Here is a 22,422-nt window from a genome sequence, read left to right on the forward strand (position 1 = left end):
GCAAGTGAAAATATGATAATTAGTTTTCTGACAATGCTAACATTTCAACACTTCAGATTGCGTGATGGCTTTGCATTTAAGGAAAGCAAGCAAATCCCTCCCCAAGCAGACTTCTGTTGGTTTGACATATACAGTGGTATCTCAGTTTACCAACTTCATCCATTCTGGAAGTCTGTTCTTAAACCGAAACTGTTCTTAAACCAAGGCACGCTTTCCTTAATGAGGCCTCCTGCTGCCGATGCCCTTCCACTGTTCGGATTCCATTCTTAGACTGAGGTAATGTTCGCAAACCGGGACACTACCTCCGGTTTTGCGGAGTCCGTAAACCGAATTGTTCATAAACAGGGCTGTTCTTAAACCGAGGTACCACTGTAGACATGGAGGCTCAGCCTGGCAGGGGCACCTCCTAGGCAAGCCCCATTGAAGAAGAAGAAATGCTCCTCAGTAATTGTGCTCATAGTCAATAATAACTTTCTTAGGTCTAATAATGTTCTTCTTTAAGGCTGCAACCCTGTGCATAGCTACATGGGAATAAGACCACTGAACATGGTGAGACTTACTTCCAAGTAAACTTGCTTAGGGATCATGTAATATTATAATTCCGTATATTATTTTCTCTCCTTTCTGTACTAATCTCCAGTAAACAGGGAAATCCCTCAGGATATTTTCTGTTTTAAACAAAATATTGCTGGAACTTTAGAATCTAAGTATAAAAATAGCTAGTCTCCCACTTTTAATAGATGCAACTTTTGGAATTGATTGTTCTAGCAACTGAAAAGCCGGTACAGGGTCCATTAGGTCAGTGGTTCAAGTATTACATCATGGACTATTATAATTTCATATATTACATTGTTTCCCTTCTGTGTGTCAAAACCACCAATGAACAATTCTTAAATCCCTTAGGATATTTTGTTTCTATTTGTTTTACCAATGTTTTAAACACTTTGGAATCCTTATATAAAGATAGCTAATGCATATGTGTTTCTGCACATGCCAATCTATCATTAAGAATGTTTGGAATCATGCCTTGCCTGCCTTTTCAGAACCTGAGTTGGTAACAGAACAACCAGAATCTCTTAAATTTGATCAAAGACCCAAAGAGAAGCATATCGTGGGTCTTAATAATTCCACCACGTTCTTTGAAAGACAATTGGTACTAGAACCACTTGTTATTTATTTCCATTAATGAATCACATCCTGGAAATCTCAAAGTGATACACACACACATGTGTTCAAATGTAATTCAGATAAATTTGAGATTAAAAAATCTTGCTAAAGGCTTGATGAAAAAAAGAAGGTACTCAATAGTTGTCAAAAAGGCAATCTAGATGGAACTTATTTCATCTGTAATGGGAGGGAGTTCCAAAGGTATGATTCCTACATCATAGAAACAGGCTTTCTGAAAAGATGCTACCTGCAAGAGCGTGGTGTTTAGCTGAACCATTAGAAACAAGATTGTAAAAAGATGAATATTTAGCTCTCTCTGAGTTATAGCTATTTCCTGATGAGGTTGAGGACAACTGTTCATCTCCTTTAAAATGTTTCTGGCCATAATACAGGATGGCATCATAAATAGATGGAGCAAGCTGCAAAGTAAATTATTTGAGAGTTTGGAACAGGCAACTCTAAAATCCAGTGAATCCCAAATTCCTGAATTTAAACAGATTTAGGGCCGTTGAAGTAAATCAGAATGCATACTAGCATTCCAGGCAAATGGGGTTATGGATTGGGCTGTCAGAAGCTTTGGAAAATATTAGCCATGTACAAAGCAGCATTAGTGATATACACAGCAGCATTTAACTGAAAGATCTGGAGCACATTCTAAGTTTTCAGATAGCTAGATGTTACGATAAACAGAAATGCTGATTACCTGAGATGGGAGACATAGAAATGGATGGGCGGCAAAAACCGAATTTGGATAATGATGAGACATCAAAGATCAATATTTGCATAAAAGAATAATTTGTAGAAAAGTGAAATATTCATTTGAAGCGAAAGGCATGAGGAACTCTGTTTGTTTGCAAAAATAAAGACAGCTCCAGGAATGTGTATTGTCCATAAAAATAAGTGAATCTGTCAGTTTCAATTGCTCTAAATTTCTCATTTTTCCAATCTTAAATTCAGTTCTCCACATTTCACAGTTTGTGATATATTTTTAAGAGTTCTCATTTTTTTAAATGTTTGAATTTCTTTTAGTGCAAATATTGTATATGCAATTTTACATACATACAGCAATTTCACCTGATATCATGCATCTCTGTTATTTTCACCAATGTATGCATTTTTAATGGATATCTTACCGTGGCATATGCATTTTTGCACCTATTACTTGCATCAAGAGCTGCTTTGCAAAATTTGGAGAAGTGAGGATTTCAAAGGAGAGCTGTCTTTCTGTTTACACAATGTTTCAGAAAGTATGAATTAGGCAGTTTGGCCCTTAAATGCAAATTAAATCAAATGTCTCCCCCATCCCACTTTGATTTCCACTCTGAATTATACTCCTTCATACAAAGATGAGAGTATGAAGCAAAAAGAGGGGGGCACTTTGTAATAATGAAAAGTCACATTAGGATTTTAGCTTCCAGTTTAAACCTTATCGTTTAGCCTGCTTAACCATTGCATTAGACTGCATTTGTTCTTCTGACAATTTCACCGTGACAATATTTCAGAGGAAGTTACCTGGGTAAGCAAGCTCCCATATTTGCATTGAAACAAGCAAGGAGAACACACATTCAGGAGCATTATTCAGATTAGTGACTACATTCCACGCGTCTAACCTTGCAGCTGTCCAAAGGGTTAGGTGGGCTTAACATGAGTCTGCAGGTTTTGTCTGTGGTCTGGTTTTAATGAACCTTGAAAAAGTTGCCTGAGGTTGGTAGGTCCCCTGACAAATATTAAACAGCTGGAATAAACAAGCTGTTCTACTCGAATGCATAAAACACCCCACATTTTGTTCTGCAAGGAAAATAAAACAAGCAAATGGGTGATACACCGTATTCTGACAGGCTTGGCAGTAAATTCAAAGTAGAACTCTTGCCTTTCCAGGTCAGGAAAACTTTCTTTCACTCAAAGCTCATCAGCTTCATTTAAATGAATGAATGAATTGAATTGGTACCGTTCCCCTTTAATTTACCTTGTTCCTAGACAGTTTAATAAGGGCATTAGACTATGGCAAGTGGAGTGCAGTTCTGTGTAGGTTGCCTCACAAGTAAGTCCATTGTGTTTAATGAGGCTTCCTCCTTAGCTAAGTGTGCCTAGACTGGCAGCCTTAGCCTGCAGCCCTGAACATTATTAAGGACCCCTGACCATTAGGTCCAGTCGTGGCTGACTCTGGGGTTGTGGCGCTCATCTCACTTTACTGGCCGAGGGAGCCAGCGTACAGCTTCCGGGTCATGTGGCCAGCATGACTAAGCCGCTTCTGGCGAACCAGAGCAGCGCACGGAAACAGCATTTACCTTCCTGCAAGCGGTACCTATTTATCTACTTGCACTTTGATGTGCTTTCAAACTGCTAGGTTGGCAGGAGCAGGGACCGAGCAACGGGAGCTCACCCCTTCGCGGGGATTCGAACCGCCGACCTTCTGATTGGCAAGTCCTAGGCTCTGTGGTTTAACCCACAGCGCCACCCGCGTCCTGAACATTATTAAGTAAATCCCGCTGGGTTCTGTGGAATTCACTTCGGTGCAAACATGCCTAGAACAAACATGCCATCTAGTCCAATGTCATCTAGTCCAACCCCCTGCGATGCAGGCGTCTCAGCTAAAGCATCCATGACAGATGGCCATCCAACCTCTGCTTAAAAACCTCCAAGGAAGGAGAATCCACAACCTCCTGAGGGAGACTGATCCACTGTCAAACAGCTCTTACTGTCGGAAAGTTCTTCATGAGGCTTAGTCGGAATCTCCTTTCTTGTAACTTGAAGCCATTGGTTCAAGTCCTATCCCCGAGAGCAGGAGAAAACTAGCTTGCTCCAATTTCCATGGGACAACCCTGCAAATGAGATTTGGTGAGCTTTATGGAAGGCCTTAGAGTTGATTCAGAACTGTAGGCCACCTGCTTTCTTCTTGTCCAGGCTGTTAAATGCTTTTGGTCAACTGGTTATGTCCGGATTCTACCACAGTTCCAAAACCGGGTAAGGAATGTGTATATATCAGGCATCCCCAAACTCGGCCCTCCAGCTGTTTTGTGATTACAACTCCCACCATCCCTTGCCAACAGGACCTGTGGTCAGGGATGATGGGAATTGTAGTCCCAATGTGTGTATGTATGTACCTGTTACCTTTATATTGTGCCATTCCTCCAAAGAGGTCAAGGCCTTCTCATCTTATTCCCCAAAACAACCCTATGAAATTGGTCAGGCTGAGGCCCAAGGCCTTCACATTCTAACCACTATGCCAAACTTGCTTCCACAAAAAGCTTTATGAAAAGGAATGGAAAGAACCGTTTTGGAAACAATTGTGTGAATCAGATATCTATGAACATTGTCCCGCACATGCGATGTCAGTGTTTGAGAAGACAAAATGGTGAAGCTGAGGGAGAGGTGCAAGTGGAAGCCTTTTTCTCCCCCCCAAAAAACATGGTTTCCCCTTCAGCTTTGGGTCCTCAGTTTGTTCCTATCTGTTCCCTCGATTCCCCCCTATTATCTTCCACATTTCAGCCCCCTTCCTGAACACATGCCATCGATCAAGGGTCTTGTTAGCAAGCCCAGCAACTAGTGCGGTGTGCATACTTGTAAATTACCCCAGGAGTTAATTAAGGCCTAGTTTCCCCATCACTGTAGCCTCCACAGCACTTGAGCCCGTGTAGTTTGTGAATGTTTCGTATAAGAGTCTCGAACAATTAACACTTGAAGTTATGCCTTTTGCCTTCTTTAGCTCTGCGGCTATGGTTTGGTTCTCCAGTGGATGCCCAGATGCAAACGTTAACAGTTACATTGGATTATGTTACTAGCATCACACCTAGGGGTGAAAGACCCTCATAAATCCTCACTCCTGCAAGCCTGAGATTGATTAAAAGGATCTGTCTTGAAGTGATTTTCAGTTCCTTCCTGAATTTGCTAGCCCCTTTCCAAAATCAAGCCAACGTACCAACAACCGCTTTAATAGGACACCTCGAATAAACGGTACAAGCAGGAGAAGCTGTGCATGAATAATTATCTGCTAAAAGAATATTATTCAAATTCATGCAGCTGATAAGGAAATATATTCATCAGGAAGAGGTTTTTTTTAAAAAAAAAAACACCTTTGCTTTTATGACTCCTATCGCTGCAACATATCTAACGGCATTTTTGCTTGCCAAAGCTGACACTAATTTGTTTGTACCAATTGCAGGTATTGTACAGGCTAAGGAAATAAGCATGTAGACAGGTAACTCCTGGTTTAGACACGACTGATTGATGCGCTAAGGCACATACGTGCATAGCGCCAAACCTCAAAGTGACCCCCCAAAGTCACTAAAACACCACTAAGACATCACTGAAAGGGTGGGATGGGGGCAGAACAGAGGTGGGGGTGGAACACTTTTCATGGGCTGTGCCAACAGGCACAGGGTCTAGAATATAAGGTAAAGGTAAAGGGACCTCTGACCATTAGGTCCAGTCATGACCGACTCTGGGATTGCGGCGCTCATCTTGCTTTATTGGCCGAGGGAGCCGGCGTACGGCTTTCGGGTCATGTGGCCAGCATGACTAAGCCACTCCCATGGTGGAGAATGTAACCCCTGTGCAAAACAAGGATCACCTGTATTTGTTGTCATTGGTGCAGCTAGGGCTATTTTAGCCATGCTATGGCCCCTGCCATACCTGTGTGGGACAGGTAAATATTCAACTAGGCCAAAGCGGATTTGCAGGCACTAGGTTGTCAGGGATTGCAAGGTGCCATGCAGCTACTGAGCCCTGAAGATCAGATGATCATCCATGTGGGCAGAAACAGCTCACCTGCCATCATTGTGACAGCAGGTGATTGACAGATGGAGGCTTTATATTAGATGCTTATTTAAGAATGGTTATTTTTAGAAGTGTCCTTTGATTTCATGTATTTTAACATACAGAAACTTTGAGTTAGAAGTGAAAACTGCATGTGAGGAAAAAATTGGTACTGACTAAAAGAAATAGCTTCAAAACAGAGAGCTTGGTGAGCAAGACGATTTCAAGGAATTCCATTTTGCTTTTGAGAGGGTTATATATCTCTCAGAACATTGATCCACAGGCAAAAGGTCCACGCCTTCCCTCGCACTGCAGCTGATCTCCCACATTTTAATTAATCCTGCAAAATGAAATTGCTCTTTTCTGCAGGAATTGGCTGCTGTTCCTCCTTCTTTTTCTAATCTCCCCCTCTTTATGTTCAAAGCCAGGTGTCCAAATAGCATGGCCAAGGAAAGACCTGTGATGAATCAGCTCTGAAAACCGCAAGATGACACATTGTGAGGCCATTTCCCCCCAATAGCTAGCACCCACAATGTCCTGACATTGATTGAACCATTGTAGCTGAGCTCATGCAGTAGAGCCCCTGGGCTGATAATGATTTTGATGGGGAGCAGAGGCACAAAGAGATGTATTTGGACTCAGTTGCCCTCTGAATTCTTGTTGTTGGTTGCTCTTGCTGTTCATCTCCAATTTTTCAAATGAATTTAAACGTTACCCGTTGGATAAATACTGCCCCGCCATAGCGTGCCCTAAGTTTGTGAATCTTGATTAAGAAAGAATTAAGAAAGAATGCTCAAAAGAGGCATAGGCAAACTCGACCCTCCAGATGTTTTGGGACTACAACTCCCATCATCCCTAACTAACATGACCAGTGGTCAGGGATGATGGGAGTTGTAGTCCCAAAACATATGGAGGGCCGAGTTTGCCTATGCCTGCTCCAAAATTACATTGTAATGAGGAGTGGTGGAGGCACACACCTGGCAGTGGTGTCACTGCTGCCTAGCAGAATGGGGATGGACGAGTCAAAACAGCATTACCTGTTAGGAAGCAGCCTTACACTATATCAGTTTATTGTCCATCTAGCCTAATATTGTCTTCTCCGACTGGCAGCAGCTCTCCGGGGTCTTAGTAAAGACCTTTCCTATTGCCTCCTACCTGATCCTTTTGAGCTGTAGATGTCTCCTTCATAATCCACCCCTAATTTCCCAGTTATGCATCGATTGACCCGAGTTATTCAGCTCTTCTTTCTGCATTCACTTCCAGTGCTTGAACCGGAGCCTTACAATGCAAACCAGCATTGCTCGCCTTTTGAGTCGAGAGGGAGGGGTGCAGTGTGATGGGCACCTGCCGAGCTAAGGATTGGAGATGAATAGAGCCCATATTGATTTGGGTATAATGGAGTGTATAAGAAAAATGGACCAGTTTTGTCTCAGGTATTTTCCTGGGGTATTAAATTGGTGGATTAGTTGCAAACAGCAGTCCTGATAAAGTCTCCTGTCCATCTTGATGGTTGGGCCTTTCTATTAAAATGACACATAAATAACCTATTATGTCCCCCACCCTCGGAAATTCAAATGCACCTGTCAACTTGATAAAGTGCTTGCCTGGAGGGAAGCATTGTTTACATTTTCACTCCATTCTTCCAAAAAAAAAAAAAAAATTAAAAATGGGGTAGATTCTAATTATTTTTCCTACTGTAAATTATGCTGACTATGATGCTTAGCAACTCTCTTTATTGTTATATCTTTGGGAAAGTTACATAACAGAACTGATCCATCATGTATTATGCAACAAGCATTTTATGACAGGCTTCCTTGGGATCTTATTTTGCCACTCTTCATAAATAATCACTTTTGTTTCCTTCTTCTCCAGCAGCTGGAAGAGACTCTGTTGGCTGGTGGCTCAGACTGGGTTTTGTTTGCAGTGGGAAATGGAATTCACAGACATTTACCAGCCAGTGATCTTTTGCTGTCTTGTATAGAGTCATTACTGAAAGTGCACTCCACTAATAAAGGGCATTGCTCTAACAGGCAGTTGGTTAGAATAATGCTAGAACAGTTATGTGTGTGTGTTTCCCTGCAAATCAAGCATATTGAATACAGAGATAACATTTTCTCCCCTCCAGCGTATATTGGAGATAGCAGTTGCAAAGTGGATAAAGCAGTTTAGACTCAGAAAGCACAAACAGACTCACCTCATTCACAAAACCTAAAGGTACTCTTGCGGCAAAGGTACTCTTGCGTCTGTATTAGCACAAAAGGGCATATTGCTATGGCTTCACTTAGCAGGCTAAAAGGAAAGCAGGGTCTTCACAAAAGGATATTCCGTACCAACATTTCTCCAATGAAAATACGGATTTCCTATTATAATTATTAATGCAACAAGCATTAATAATAATAATAATAATAATAATAATAATAATAATAATACCCCACCCATCTGACTAGTTTGCCCCAGCCACTCTGGGTGGCTTCCAACACATATAAAAACATAATTAAACATGAAACATTTTTTAAAACCTTCCCTATACAGGGCTGCCTTCAGATGTCTTCTAAAGGTTGCATAGTTACTTATCTCCTTGGCTTGGGGGTCGCATCCATACTCTCCAGCATGAAAATAGGGACATCCTACCATATCCTCCAATATTTTTTCGATGAAAATAGGGACGTCCTAAGGAAAAGTGGGGAAGCGGGTGGCGCTGTGGGTAAAACCTCAGCGCCTAGGGCTTGCTGATCGCATGGTCGGCGGTTCAAATCCCCGCGGCGGGGTGAGCTCCCGTCTTTTGGTCCCAGCTCCTGCCCACCTAGCAGTTTGAAAGCACCCCTAAGTGCAAGTAGATAAATAGGTTCCGCTTTATAGCGGGAAGGTAAACGGCGTTTCCGTGTGCTGCGCTGGTGCCGGCTCGCCAGAGCAGCTTCGTCACGCTGGCCACGTGACCCGGAAGTGTCACCGGACAGCACTGGCCCCCGGCCTCTTAAGTGAGATGGACGCACAACCCTAGAGTCGGACACGACTGGCCCGTATGGGCAGGGGTACCTTTACCTTTACCTTAAGGAAAAGTGAGACATTCCAAGATCAAATCAGAAACTGAGACAGCTTCTGTAATTCAGGGACCGTCCCTGGAAAATAAGGACACTTGGAGGGTCTAATATTCCTGGTTTATGGATGGTTTCTTAATAGCCTGAAAATCTTACTACTTGGTTTTTTAGAATGTGGCATTGATCAAAGCTGGTAGGGCAGGGAAACATTTGGGCTCAGTGTGAATTTGGACACAGGTCAAGTCCTGCCTAAAATTTTTTTTTAGAGTTCTTTGAGAGTGTATGGATAAGGGTGAGCCCATCAACATGGTGTACTTAGACTTTCAGAAAGGTTTTGAGACAACCCCCCACCCAATATTTGTGAGTAACCTTAGCAGTCACTGGATAAGGGGAGAGGGTAAGTGGCAAAAGAATGAGAAACAGTGTAGGAATAAAAGGACAGTTCTAACAGTGGTGTAAGAAGTGGGATTCCTCTAGGATCACTCTTAGGAATGGTACTTTTTAATTTGTTCATAAATAACCTGGTGTTGGGGAGAGGTAAGCAATGAAGTGGAATGTAGAAAGATTCAGTACAGACAAAAGGAAATGTTTCTTCACACGGCACATAGTTAAAGTACGGAACTGGGCGCACAAATTGCAAAAGCTCATTTGCCCTGCATCACGCAACACCCACGTTTCGTAATTTTAGGCCCTCATTAATGAGGTTGTACTTCTGGTCCTTGGGAACGTGACTGAAACTTTTAAAGTTGCGAATAAATAAATATTATCAAATAAGCACACATTTTTATTTGCCTGTGGCGAAACCTGAGAGCTTGGAACCTGCAGAGAAATTTCATGCAGAAAAATTGTGCCGTTTCTCAGATATATGTGTGCTGTTTGCGTGAGTACTATCTGTAGTGAGTAGAAGGGATTCAAACACTGAACTCTTGCTTGGGATTGATAAAGGTATCTGGCAATACATGATTTATCTATTTCACACAGGGAAATGTTTTCCCTGCCCTTCAAATAAGTTCCCAAGGTGACTAAGTCAAGCGAATCCAGAATAAGTCGCATCAGGAAGCTCATTTGCTCAAAGCCACCATGTTCTGCTTTTTATGCTTCAAGGGGAAATACAGTCGTACCTTCCAGTTCTTGAATGTTTTTCAGAAGCCAAACATCCAACGCAGTTTCCACTTGAGTGCAGGAAGCTCCAGCAGCCAATCGGAAGCTGTGCCTTGGTTTTCGAACAGTTTTGGGAGTCGAACGGACTCCTGGAATGGATTAAATTTGAAAACCAAGGTTCCACTGTAAGTGGATCTTGGCTTTGAGACCAAATGGAGCAACAATGGAGAAGGTGTGTGTGGCCAGAGAACACTATTCTGCCACCATTTGGTAGTTTCCCCTCGGTTTAAACCTGGATCGAACACCTTGGTTTAAAAGGTCATATGGTGCGTGTGGAAATTTCAGGTGGTCTGGAAAGAACCTAGTAAACTAGGACAAAGAGCACTTGAAGGCTTTCCACCAAAACTCTCTCTTGGAATGGACAAGGGAACCCACTTTCTACTCTGCCATAGGACCTTCTGAAACTGCTAAATACTCTCTAGTATTTAGCATGCATGGAATGAAATCTCCCAACCTTTTATGTATTCCATAAATGAATTTTTTCACCCATCATGAAGGAAAACAATGACTACCAAAATGTTGTTGGTGTGGGAAAATGCATCACATTTGGGAGCTGAAATTTAAATCCATGTGAGGCTTGCTAAAGAATGTGGGCAGGTTGACATTTACAATCCTTTCTCTCACCTCTTCCCTCACAAATTGGCACAGAGCTGAGAAGAGAAGATTTGCACTAGAAAGCCCCATTCGAGTGTTATCTTGGTGTTCATTCCTTGTAATATTTTGCAATTATAACAACTTAAATCAACTGCAAGTGCATTCACATCAGGCTTAATTTCAGGCTGAACTGCTGCAGAGCAATTAAAAGCATCATGCTTCTGTTTTAATTAAACAACCCTGTGAAATATTCAGCGTTTTGAACCTGTTCTGGCCTGCCTCTTATCACCGAATTATTGCCCTTAATTTGTTTTTCTGCTGAAAGATGGATTTCACTTTAGGATTACGGGATGCTGTACTGGCATTTTGTGGTCTCTTGTCAGCTCCTGTGAATCTAGATCATAGCTGTCTTCAGTGCCTCTGACATGTCCTATATGCACTGTCTCTTGACTAGTCTGTCTCAGCAGATTTATGAAGCCACATTTGGCCTATGAGGAGATGAATGGACGTTTTTGATTAACTTCACGACAGAGATTTCAGATGACAGCAGAGTCTTCTGCTTGGCACTTACTTCAGGTTATTCAGGGCACATTAGAGATAAAGCATTCTACTCCTTAACAGATATGCATTCTGAATTATTCAATACTGAATGGACATATCACTTTAAAGATATTCCGAAAGACACATTTCTCAGTTTACAGTGGATTTCATACTCCTGTTTAGAAAAGGAAGGTTGTTTGAAATGAATAGTTGTGCCCTTTCTGGGAAATAAATATGTTCTTCTTCTTCCTACCTATTCTGCATTCTGCAAGGATATTCATAATGTAAGCCTATGCAGGTCTGCTAAGTAAATCCTACTGAGTTCAATGCGGCTTGCTCTTATGCAGGAATGTGTGGGATCTCAACCTATGGACTACACAGTTAAAGCAGTACCATACTACTTCAAACAATCATGGCTTCCCCCAAAGAATCAATTCCTCTTCTGGTGAGGGAACTGGTGAGGGAATGTGGCCTGAGGAGAGGGAGCATGGCTGGGAAGGGGCTGTGGCTTGGGGAGTGTCACATGGGCCAGATAGATAGGCCATAGGGTGTTGCATTTGGCCCTACCCTTCCTCTAGCCAAACTACTCTTACGCTTCCATCTCCAACATAGAGATAATACCGTATTGGCCCGAATATAAGCCACACCTGAATATAAGCCACATCTTTAAAATCGGAGGGGGAAAGAGAAAAAAAGAAAAAAATACCCGAATATAAGCCACTCCAATTCTTACTGCTCCTGGCTGCATACTGGGTGGGTGGGGGCAGCTACGCTGTGTTGCTGGGGGCCTTTCCCCTTCCTTGCTCTCTCCCTTCCCAGCCTTGGGGGAGAGGATGGGGACTATGCAAGGAAGCTGCCACTGCTTTGCCATGCCCCTGATGCTGTTTGCCCCATGCTCCTGGTTGCATACCGTAAGGTCACGAATATAAGCCACACTTTAACTTTTCATGGTCGGAATTTGGGAGGAAAGTGAGACTTATATTCAGGCCAATATGGCAATATTAGGTTGCTTCCAAGGGTTGTTGCAAAGAGTGCAACAACAGAATGCTCAGTAATATCATTACATATAATTGAGTGGGCAAAATGGATATCCCAAAATGCACTTCAAGTGAAATGTATATTTAGAAACCAGAGCTTCAAGGTTATATTTTTAACCACAATTTCCAGGAATCTAAAACATCATAACCAACATATTTGTATGCATCATGTCTTCAAAATCCAACTATCAGAGCAATTTTCATTCTTATGCTTGGTACTTTGAGAAATAAAGTTTGGCAGCCTTAGAAACCGAGATCCTGCAAGTTTTCTGATTACTCATATGCAAAACTGATTATGAGATTTACAGCTTTGCTAAAATTATCACATTTCAGTTCCCTGCTGTAATGTATTTCAGCATTAAAACACAGCTAGGCAACTTGTATTAACTTCAGAAATAAATAAAGAAATAAATAAATGAGATGCCTGACTCCAGTCAATCTATAATGTTTGCTAATGTCGTATATCACATTTATTTATTTGCCTTGACAGGCATGTATACTTTGCAATTTCAAGCATAATGAATATGATTAATTTTGCCTGTGGTATGTCTTTTGTAGGATGAATCTTATTGATCCCGAGTTTCTTTTAAAAATTAAGTTGATTTGAATAAGGTAAAATAGCTGAATAGGGACCAAGCGCATGGCAGAAATGAAATAACCATATGATCTCTCCTTCACTAGGTCATTGTCTGTGATTATATCTGGAAAGACCATGCCAATAAGTCTGGTGTCTCCAGTACTGGCCTCCAGCTCCCAAATGAAATCTTGAAATCTATCGGAAGCTCAGGAGGGGTCACTGTCCATGTATCTATATACACAGTTCATCTTGGGGGCTTCCAAGAACTGTACAGGCACTTCCTTAGACTGCCTAGTGGTGCTATTGTAGAGGTAAGTCCCAACATTCTGGTTTTTAATGTGATGTAATTGTTATAGCCAAATGACCATAGGCCATTGTACAGTGTATTCAGGATCATTCTGCACTGGTCACTTGATAGCATTCTACACAAATCAGTCTCCATAGTAAAGAATTCATATACCACCCTATACCCAGAGGTCTCAGGGCGGTTCACAGAATAAAATCAAGATATAAACCACAAAATACATATTAAAAATAAATGTTAGGGGACCTTTTGGAGCAGATCTTGGAGAAAGAAAATTGTTGCTGTGTTAGGAGAAATACTGTCATGTTCCGCTTGATGTCCCTTGTTGTGTGTTTGTGCTCCTACCACACATATAGTAAGAAAGTTGTCTATTCATTATTATTTTCTATTTATCGTCTGCGTGATCAATTTCAGTTTGGGATTAGGATGGAGCAATGTGTTCGTGGGCAAATGTGTTCTTTTGAGGGGGCATCTGAATTCTGAGAGAAAGAGGGAGGGAAGAGGTGAGGAATATATAGTAATGTGTGCTTGAGAGAAGGGGGGAGGGTGGGAAGGAGGAAGCTGTATGCATGCGCTGGAAGGAAGTTGCAAACTCAGTTTCCCATGGCAGTGGCCTTCTGGGATTTTAGCCTCTCTCAGGATTGAAGCAAGGACTTTCTGCATGCAAAATTGCCACCTCCCTAAAAACAAGTCATTGTTTCATTCACAGTTCTCCCTTTTTAAATTGTCTTTTGAGTTTTAGGCATTTTAAATGCATTTAGAAACCATGCACAGAGCATTTAATACTGGTGATACATTGTGATAACACAAATATGGCGATTTTTGTTTTGTTTTGTTATTATCTTGGCTTCTGCTGCCTTCTGTTGATTTCTTATTAAGGGGGCAACGATAAGCCACTTTTAACTCAAGAAGAAATCAGTTTCTTATTAAAGGGTAAATAAAGTAATGTTGCACAGAAACTTTTTTTCTTTCTTTTTTTGGGACAGCCTGCTTTTTATCTAGTTTTTTAAAAAGCAAAACAAAACCACCCTTAAGATTGAATCACTCTAAACACAGAGAAGATGAAAGGGAGATCTTCCCTACCCTCCACAATTGCTTGAAATGAAGCAAGCGGTAATAAGATCAGACAGTCTGGGTAACTAGCCTATTACTTCATGAAGCCGTTTACATCCATCCATATGCTGCACATGATGCTTAAGCTCTTGTGTCTGCCTTGGAAAGTGAATAAAATCATCTGGGCTTATTTGGAATGCAAGATCAGATATGGTATGCTGAGTGACACTTAAAAAGAATGAAGCGGTAACTGTAGCTTATTTTCCGAAACAATCTTGACACTAATGCTAAATTATAGCTTGGAATCATCTAGCATTTTTACCTTTATGAGGAAAGGCTTTTTACATATTTAACATAATTCTAGGGGAAATATACTGGCATTATGTATAAAGATATGTATACTGTAACCAAAGGGCATGTATATTCCCCAGTAGAACACTTTCCGCAATGTTATTGCCATTTGGTGTCATTTCCTAACAAATATAAAATACGATCGGTAAACAAACTAGACTTTAGATTTAAGCTGACAGCTGTTCCTTCAGAAGCAATATTCAGATATTTAATCTAAGGAACACCGAATGTGTTGTGGCTGTTCGAGAAAACTGTACTTTTATAAAAATGAAGGGCTGCACAATTTGGCGCATTGTTCTTGGAACTGGTAAGGACATATCAAACAGCTCTCAAATCGCTTACACATTTGTGGCTGGTGAGTGCTTCCTGGGGAAATAAACATATTACCTAATGCTTTATTTTGAAAGCAATTCACTGTATTTAGATTTGAACTCTTACTCCGAGTACCACGGATGAGATAACCCATGAACAAGGCCATTGATTATACTGAAATGTTGTGCATAGTGAAAGCAAGCCCAAATGTGTTGGTGGTTACGTTTGCTCACATGCAGTGGAGCCCCAAGTTAAATGCTTTCTGCACCAACCAGAAGACTGCACATTCATGGGAGGGAGGGAGGACTTCTGCTGCAATCCAAATCAGAGAACATCAGGGATGATTCGATAGCCTAATGCAGGAGCTAACTGGCCCTTACTTGGATCAATTCATTGACATATGAATGGCTGAAACCTTCACAGAGAGGATACCCTGAACAATTTCAAGGCATAAATGCAAATGATATGTAAGTCTGTAAGACATAAATGAAGAGCTGTGGACCCAGTAAAGAAAAGGGGAGGCATCACCTTCTGATGAAAGTGAGATGACATTGAAGATGGCCACAAGTATGTGCTAGTTGCAATATTCAGGGATGTATTTTGGGGCTTGTAGCATTTCTGATCAAGGTGGATGACCAAAAAGCGTGGTTAAAATTAAATTAAAGGGTTCAAGAAAGCTTAGATACATGGTGTCACTTTCAGTAGACGCTAGTCTACAGTATTTTCTTTTTAATGCCTGAATCACCAAGCTGCCACAAACTGCTTCAGGGGTCCCTGCTTCAACTCACGCAGCCATATACAGAGGGAGTGTGTGTTCACTTTACCTCAGGCAAGCCAAAATCCTTCTGATGCACTCTACTTCTGCTCACCATTCAGGATTCACTCCAACCAAATGCACACCCCTAATTTAAATCAGCTCCAAATCTCTGGGACTAGAGATCTATGAAGGGACTAGGCCTCTCTAATAGACTATTATTCACATCACAATCACCCACTGGCATTGTTGTGGTTAAACCAGGGCTGACTTATAATGATGAATTTTGAAGTCTCTCATTCACAGTGATGCAGAGAGCATCACTCTTCCCTGTCTCTTCCCTGGTACTGCGGGAAATGGTTTGATATGTGGAAACAACTGGACTAAAGACATGTCTGCATGGCAATTTTGAAGACAAGGGGGATGCTCATCTAATAAGAATTCAAATCACTGAAGCCTCTTTTGGCTTAAACTATACTGCGCTTCAGGGGCACTACCTAGCGAAGACTGGGGGGGCAAGGACCCCCACCCCCCAAAAAAATCAAGGAGGTGGATGAGCCCCCTCAAAATTCTGTGGCAGCCATGCACACACAACACATGGTGTACTCAATTCACATGCATATGCCGCAGGGCTTGCACATAACACATGCTGACTTCACACGGTCCCGGCACCCTCGATTGTGGGGGCAAGGCGGCATGCTTGCTGTTGTTTCTAACTGTTTGGAACAGTTCCTAGCTGTCAAATAAGAAACCAAACCTTTTAAAAAGTTAGTCCTTGGTACCTTCTTATGAGGTGGCATAAGGGCTGCCTCTTAAAAATGTATGCCTTCTTGCTACAGGCCTGGCTGTCATCAGACAACCTGGCCACAACCAGCAAACAAGTGTTCAATGTGACCCCAAAATTGATGGGGCGGAGTCATGTGTCATCCCTCCCAGAGAGGTTGTTGGAGGAAAACAAAACAGGCTGCCCACTTAGTTTTGGTGACACAATGCGTTGTGAGAGCTGTTCATTTGGAACAACTTGAAATGTAGCTGATTCTTGTACACTTTGTGCATTTTCCAACATGTGTGCATGCAAATTAACATAAGCAAAAGTAATTGTACATTTATTTCTCTACTTAAAACTCCTGCTCTAATGTTTATATTTGGGAAATACAAAATGGATGCACTTCTGAAGCGATTTCATTCCATTTGATTAATGGCTCCTGAGTGAGGAGGAGCCTCGACTTGATGCTATGTCTGTTCCAGAAAGCAAACATAAATTGTGATAGTAAAAATCAGTGTGCCAGGATATTTAATTCCACATGGGCCTTTTACGGATGAGGAGAAAACTTTGCTTAGACTTTGTGGTTCATTCCAAGTTTGCTCCAGCATATATCCACAATCCACATTCTTAATGTTTAAATGCTTCAAATATTTATTTAGCATATCTTATTGCTGATTCAAGTTTGTTTTTGTTTTTTTTAGAAAAAGCAAAAAAAGTCAAAGATAATTACCAAGGCAATATTAGCTCAGTTTACCTAAACAAAAATATAACCTTTTCAAAAAGTACCTTGCAGCTACATAGATTGACAAAAACACATCAATTATAATTTTTACTCACTTTTATAATTACACTGTGAAGTGAACTTTTGGGCGAAGTTGATTAATTAAAAGGTTACTGCCATTGAGTCACTTTCAGAAGCAATGACTTGGCCTTTAATTAATTCAATATTGAGACTATGTCCAATATTTATGTATATGTTTATGTTTATATTTGTATACATGCTACAGTTCATTATATGCAAATTTGTTAACAGCTTATAAAATGTGATGTGATTACTATTATTATAGTTCTTAACATTTAATATTTGTGTTATATATAATTATTAAGTTAATTAAATATAATTAGTAAGTAATATATAATTATGAATTTTGAAGATCAGTCTCTGCATGAATAATTTTTTTGACCCCCATTGATTTCAATGCAGCATTAAGTATAAGCTTATTCTCATTTAATTTTTTTAAAAGAGATGTGGTAGAGTTTGTAAATTTGCTGGATCTATTAAGAGATCTAGCCCATGTAACCAACTCCAACAACTTCATTTCTTCCATCAGAATGGTGCATTCACCTTAATTGCTCATTGTCTTATATGTCCAGTCTCTACACCTGATTGACCATCCATGAAAGATCACTCCTGTTTGCTTATCTTTATATAGGTAATGAGGACACCAATTGTGTTTGTCTTGACATACCACATCAGTCACTCTCCAGCAAAGCCTGTAGCCCTAAATGATCCTTGATGTAGATTCTAGGTGATCCTAGATGCAGCACGACAATGGGTCACGACAATATTCTATTGTCTATAAATATTCTATATTTGAATCACTCATCTGCAATATTTTTCCTACATCCAGTGTTTTCCCAAAGCCAGTAGCTTCCCCCCTTTATTTCATATACTTTTCTTACTCACTTCCCAACAGTATCCTACAGAAAGAAAATAGCTGAGCATGAGAAATGCAGTTCTATTCTATTTATTTCTTAGAGCTGAAGCAAAACCTAGGTGGATTTACCTTTCATGTGGAATTAAGTCTTCATTTGCCACTGTACATGCTATTAATGACTCTCTCTGTACGCACACTCCCTCTATAGTGTTTTGGCAGGGCTGTTAAAAAAATTGCTACAAAACACAGGAGCGGAATTCAACCATGAAACCCAAATTGTACATTAGAAGGGAATCTGGGTTATTGCCATGACAGTACCAAATTTCACACACAAAAGAGCTGCTAATCTGTAATTTAAACAAATAAATAAACTGTGCCCAGAGTCTGCTTACTTTTGTTTCTTTTAACTTGATATCGCACTGGACTGTGCCACAACCAATGAGCCTGCACACTGTATTTTTCAGGCATTTGGTGACATTAGTGGAATAAATTTCATACGCAATGAAGGGGGTGCCTTCGTTCAGGAGCACATAAGTGAAACGGATAATGCACTGGGAATTTCTTCTGAGAACAAGCTAAGGGAAAGAAGAAAAGAATACAGGTATTACTTTCAGTGACTGCCGCTCTCTTGTAAACATGGAACAGAGTGTGTCAAATGTGATAGTGCTGAGCAAAAGCCCTCTGTAAGGAAAGTCCTCCTCCTGTTATGAACAAAAGCATCTACAGCCCTGCCATTCATTGTGGCCACAGTGGAAGGGGAGGAGGGCCGGATGATGGGTCCAATCCAGACCTGATGACTTTGAGGTTGGCTTAGCACCCAGTGGTGGCTTTAAGTCCATGGCCAGGGAACATATGTGAAATTTGTAAACACCATGACCAAGGCTGGATTATGTGGAATACGCTGTATTCTGCAGAACACAGGAAGTTGCCTTATATAGAGTCAGACCAGTGGTCTATCTAACTATCTATCTAGCAGGGCTCTCCAGGTTCCAGATAGGGGTCTTTCGTGGAGATGCGAGGGATCAAACTTGGGGCTGCCAAACAAGTATTCTACCACTGGCTATGACCCTCCTAGAGTAAGACTCCAGCTAAACTGACCTCCTGCGCTAGCTGTGATATATGAGAGCACCTCCATTGCAAAACATGTCAATTCAGCTACCTGTGATTTATAGCATACTCTGAAGACGGAGCCTACAATCTCTTCATTTTTTAAGGCTCTACAATAGATGTGTGAGGGTCTGAGATAAATGAGATAAATGGAATTCTAATACAGAGTTAGAACTTTATTCAGAGTACCACACAGGGATCTTGGAGCTCCTCTAGTACAACACCCTAATCAGTGTAGAATCTTACAGCATCCATGGCATAGAGATGTCCATCTTAGGGATAAAGAAGCAACTCAGTTCAGCTCACATTTTATAGTGAATTTACCTAATCTGCACTTTCCCAAACAGCTATCACCTGAAATTTGCAATATTTGCATGCACTTCTCCAGTCAAATAACATGTACGAAATGCATATTTTCCAAGTGTTTTCCCCAACCTAACGTATTTCCCCCCTACGTTATTTTCACTAATGTATGCATTTTAATGTGCACGAATGTGTTACATATGGGGAAAACGCTTACAAAATGTGCCTATTGCACGCAAAAACGTGTCTGTTGGGAAATGTGCACTAAAATACTTACGGTCTTTCGTAAGGACTTTTAAAAAACTGATGTGGAAATGTTGCAAGTGAAATTTAACTGGAAAAATGAGAAACAGAGGAACTAAAATGGCCCAACTGGCCTGAATGTAGTATAGCCTCTCCTTAAATACTTCCAGCAAAGCAGAGCTCACTCTTGGCAGTCCAGCAGGGAATTATGTGAAGGGTGTCTGTACATTCCACACACAGAGAGCCAAAACAGCTGGAAATTATAGGGTAAATTTTACTAGTGAAAATATTAAAAGAAGTGTAAATTGGTGGGACAATGGTGGTTGGCAACTGTTATGGTCTAAACAACTCATTTCCTTTTCATTTTTAGGTGAACCTGTTGTCTTCAGTAGCTAATTAATCAAGAAGAGTGCTACAAATGCATCTTGATTCATATGACAATCTTCATCACAATCTACTAATACTTTTGTTTTTACTGTGTACATTTATTATTGTATTTTATGATGCAGAAGGTAGTGCCCTCCAAACTTGTGACTGACTGCAGTCCAGATTTGGAGTGCTTTCTTATTGTGATTTTATTGCATGGGCTTTCCCCCTCTTTTAGAATTCATTATATTGACCCTTGGAACCACAGAATGTACTTCAAATTTATTTCAGGGTTTTCCACAATGTACATGGGGAGCTGTTAAGCCTCAAAACACGTGGCAGCATGGTTTGGTTCTGAAAAGTAAGCATGCAAGCAAACAAATATGGCAACTGCCAGGAAATCTTCCCGGATGCTCAGTAATAGAAATAAGCTGATTATTTTGCCCGGAAAAAGAAATAGAAGGGAATAATGTGAAAATGTCCGTGAACTTGTATTTTGGCAAAACTTTTCAATGTTTGCTTTAAGAACTTGACCTTGGAGGTTATTTTTAAAAGCATTGCATTTTGGATTTAGTTGCTGGATTTTAACTTAAACCAATATAAGCATCCACTTACAATCAATATTGTCAATGTAGATGAGATTGAGCTAGATGGTTCTGTAGTCTGACTTCCTAGGGTCCTACTGCATGAGTGAATTTCCTCTCCTCCCCCTGCAGCTGCCCCCCTTGGTATGCCCCCCCCCTGAAGTGGGAAGTGAGTATGGTACATCTGTGAACTCAAGAACAATGAGTTCTTCCAAAAGTTACTTAAATTCAGCTGCAGCTTGACCATTCTTCTTCTCCCCCTACATGATAAAAGAAGCATTGCTGTATCCTAAGGTACTGTTACCCATGAGATTTGGACACCTAGAAATGTCGGGTATTGGAGGCACAAGTCCAGGATGATGGGTAAGGAGCTTGGAGACAGATATTGAGTAGATTAGCAGGAGTCTTAAGCGGGACTTGGAAAGTCATGGTCTTGGTGAGTCATGGTTTGGCTTTCTAGGATGTGCGAAGCAGGTTGGTCAGAGACTGGAAAACACTCAACAAAGCTGAAAAGCAGAGGGCTTGGAAAGTGTATGGAGAACATCATGGACAAGGCTGTTGCCCAAGTAATGACCCAGACCAGATCAAGTCAGGGAGGAATCAAGTGGCTGCCTAGATGAGTGCAGCTATACCAGAGCATGGTAGGATAATCCAATTGTTCCAGCTTTTTCCAGGGGGCTTGTCCCATGCGACTGGCACAAACACAAATCAGAAAGCTCCTTCTTCTAGTCCCTGTTGCTCCTGGAAAAAAGGAGCTCAATTCAGTGGGAAGAAAGGGCATTCAGATCATTGGAAGAATCTTTTAAATGGGAGCAGGGACCTCCCCCAAATCCTTGGAATGACTGTTTCATAGTGAACACAATCCAGAGATTCATCAGGTCCTTACCTTACCCTATTAATTCCCATGAATGAGTAAAAATTACAAACCACGCTTTGTAGTTCTGCAGTATTTTTTGGAGGGGGGGTGTATCTAATTCAACTGATATAGATTTGAATATAGATTTAGTTCTGTGATATTGTTTCATAAATCCTGCATGAATCCCATGGAGATGAGGTGTGGGGGGGAAGCCACTGATAAGATACGAACGAAATAGAATTTGGCTCGTAACTTGTACAGATTGTATTCTCCTCTGTAGTTATTAGCAACCTCATCCATATCACTTAGTTATAGTCACATAGTAATTGCCTGCCTATGGTGGCATTCCTTTTTACAATTTCCTCCTGTATAACTGAATATATGTAGTCATTACTGAAAAGTGTAAATAAAGAACCCTTTTAGTGCCATAGTTTCCCTAGGTACCCACTGTGCTCTTATTGTCTACAACATACTCCCGCATCTGTAGTTCTGGTCTATTATAGGATAAAGTCATAAGTATGAATTAAAAATTAAAATGCTTGTTGTAGACTGGAGAGCAAGGTCTATTAAAACATTTCCAGGAGAAAAGCTCCCACTGCACCTAGATGGATGGCAGTGAGCACCAGTTAAAGCAAGTGGATGAAAAATTAGAGATTTTCATCATTCGGTTAAATATAGTGCTAAGTGGTATGTGCTAGCATTAAAAGCAAATTACTTACCACTTCACCAATCACAGCATGGGAGCGTTCTATTGGAAGCAGTATTTTTCAGGAATGCTAAGGCATTGGTTTTATTAAATAAATCAGCTGGTTACACTGATGGAGCGAGTTGAAGGAGTAGCAGGATGGAAAAGATGTATGTGGATTATAATCTAAGAGGGAGAGAGGGAAGGAGAA

The 22,422-nt window shown here is 40.9% G+C and overlaps 1 protein-coding gene across 1 annotated transcript in view; it reads left to right on the forward strand.

Annotated features, from left to right (window-relative positions):
• LOC310714293 (uncharacterized protein) overlaps nucleotides 1-20,675 on the forward strand; it is an 81,687-nt gene extending 61,012 nt beyond the window's left edge. Inside the window, exons 9-11 of the mRNA XM_083519649.1 lie at nucleotides 12,974-13,180; nucleotides 18,532-18,668; nucleotides 20,091-20,675. Coding sequence (XP_083375775.1) covers nucleotides 12,974-13,180; nucleotides 18,532-18,668; nucleotides 20,091-20,094 — 348 coding nt within the window. The 3' untranslated portion in view covers nucleotides 20,095-20,675. The remainder of the gene's footprint in view (nucleotides 1-12,973; nucleotides 13,181-18,531; nucleotides 18,669-20,090) is intronic.
• The last annotated feature ends 1,747 nt before the right edge of the window (nucleotides 20,676-22,422 follow it).

This window comes from Podarcis liolepis, assembly GCF_965112155.1.
Source record: "Podarcis liolepis genome assembly, chromosome: 8".
Classification (NCBI taxonomy): domain Eukaryota; kingdom Metazoa; phylum Chordata; class Lepidosauria; order Squamata; family Lacertidae; genus Podarcis; species Podarcis liolepis.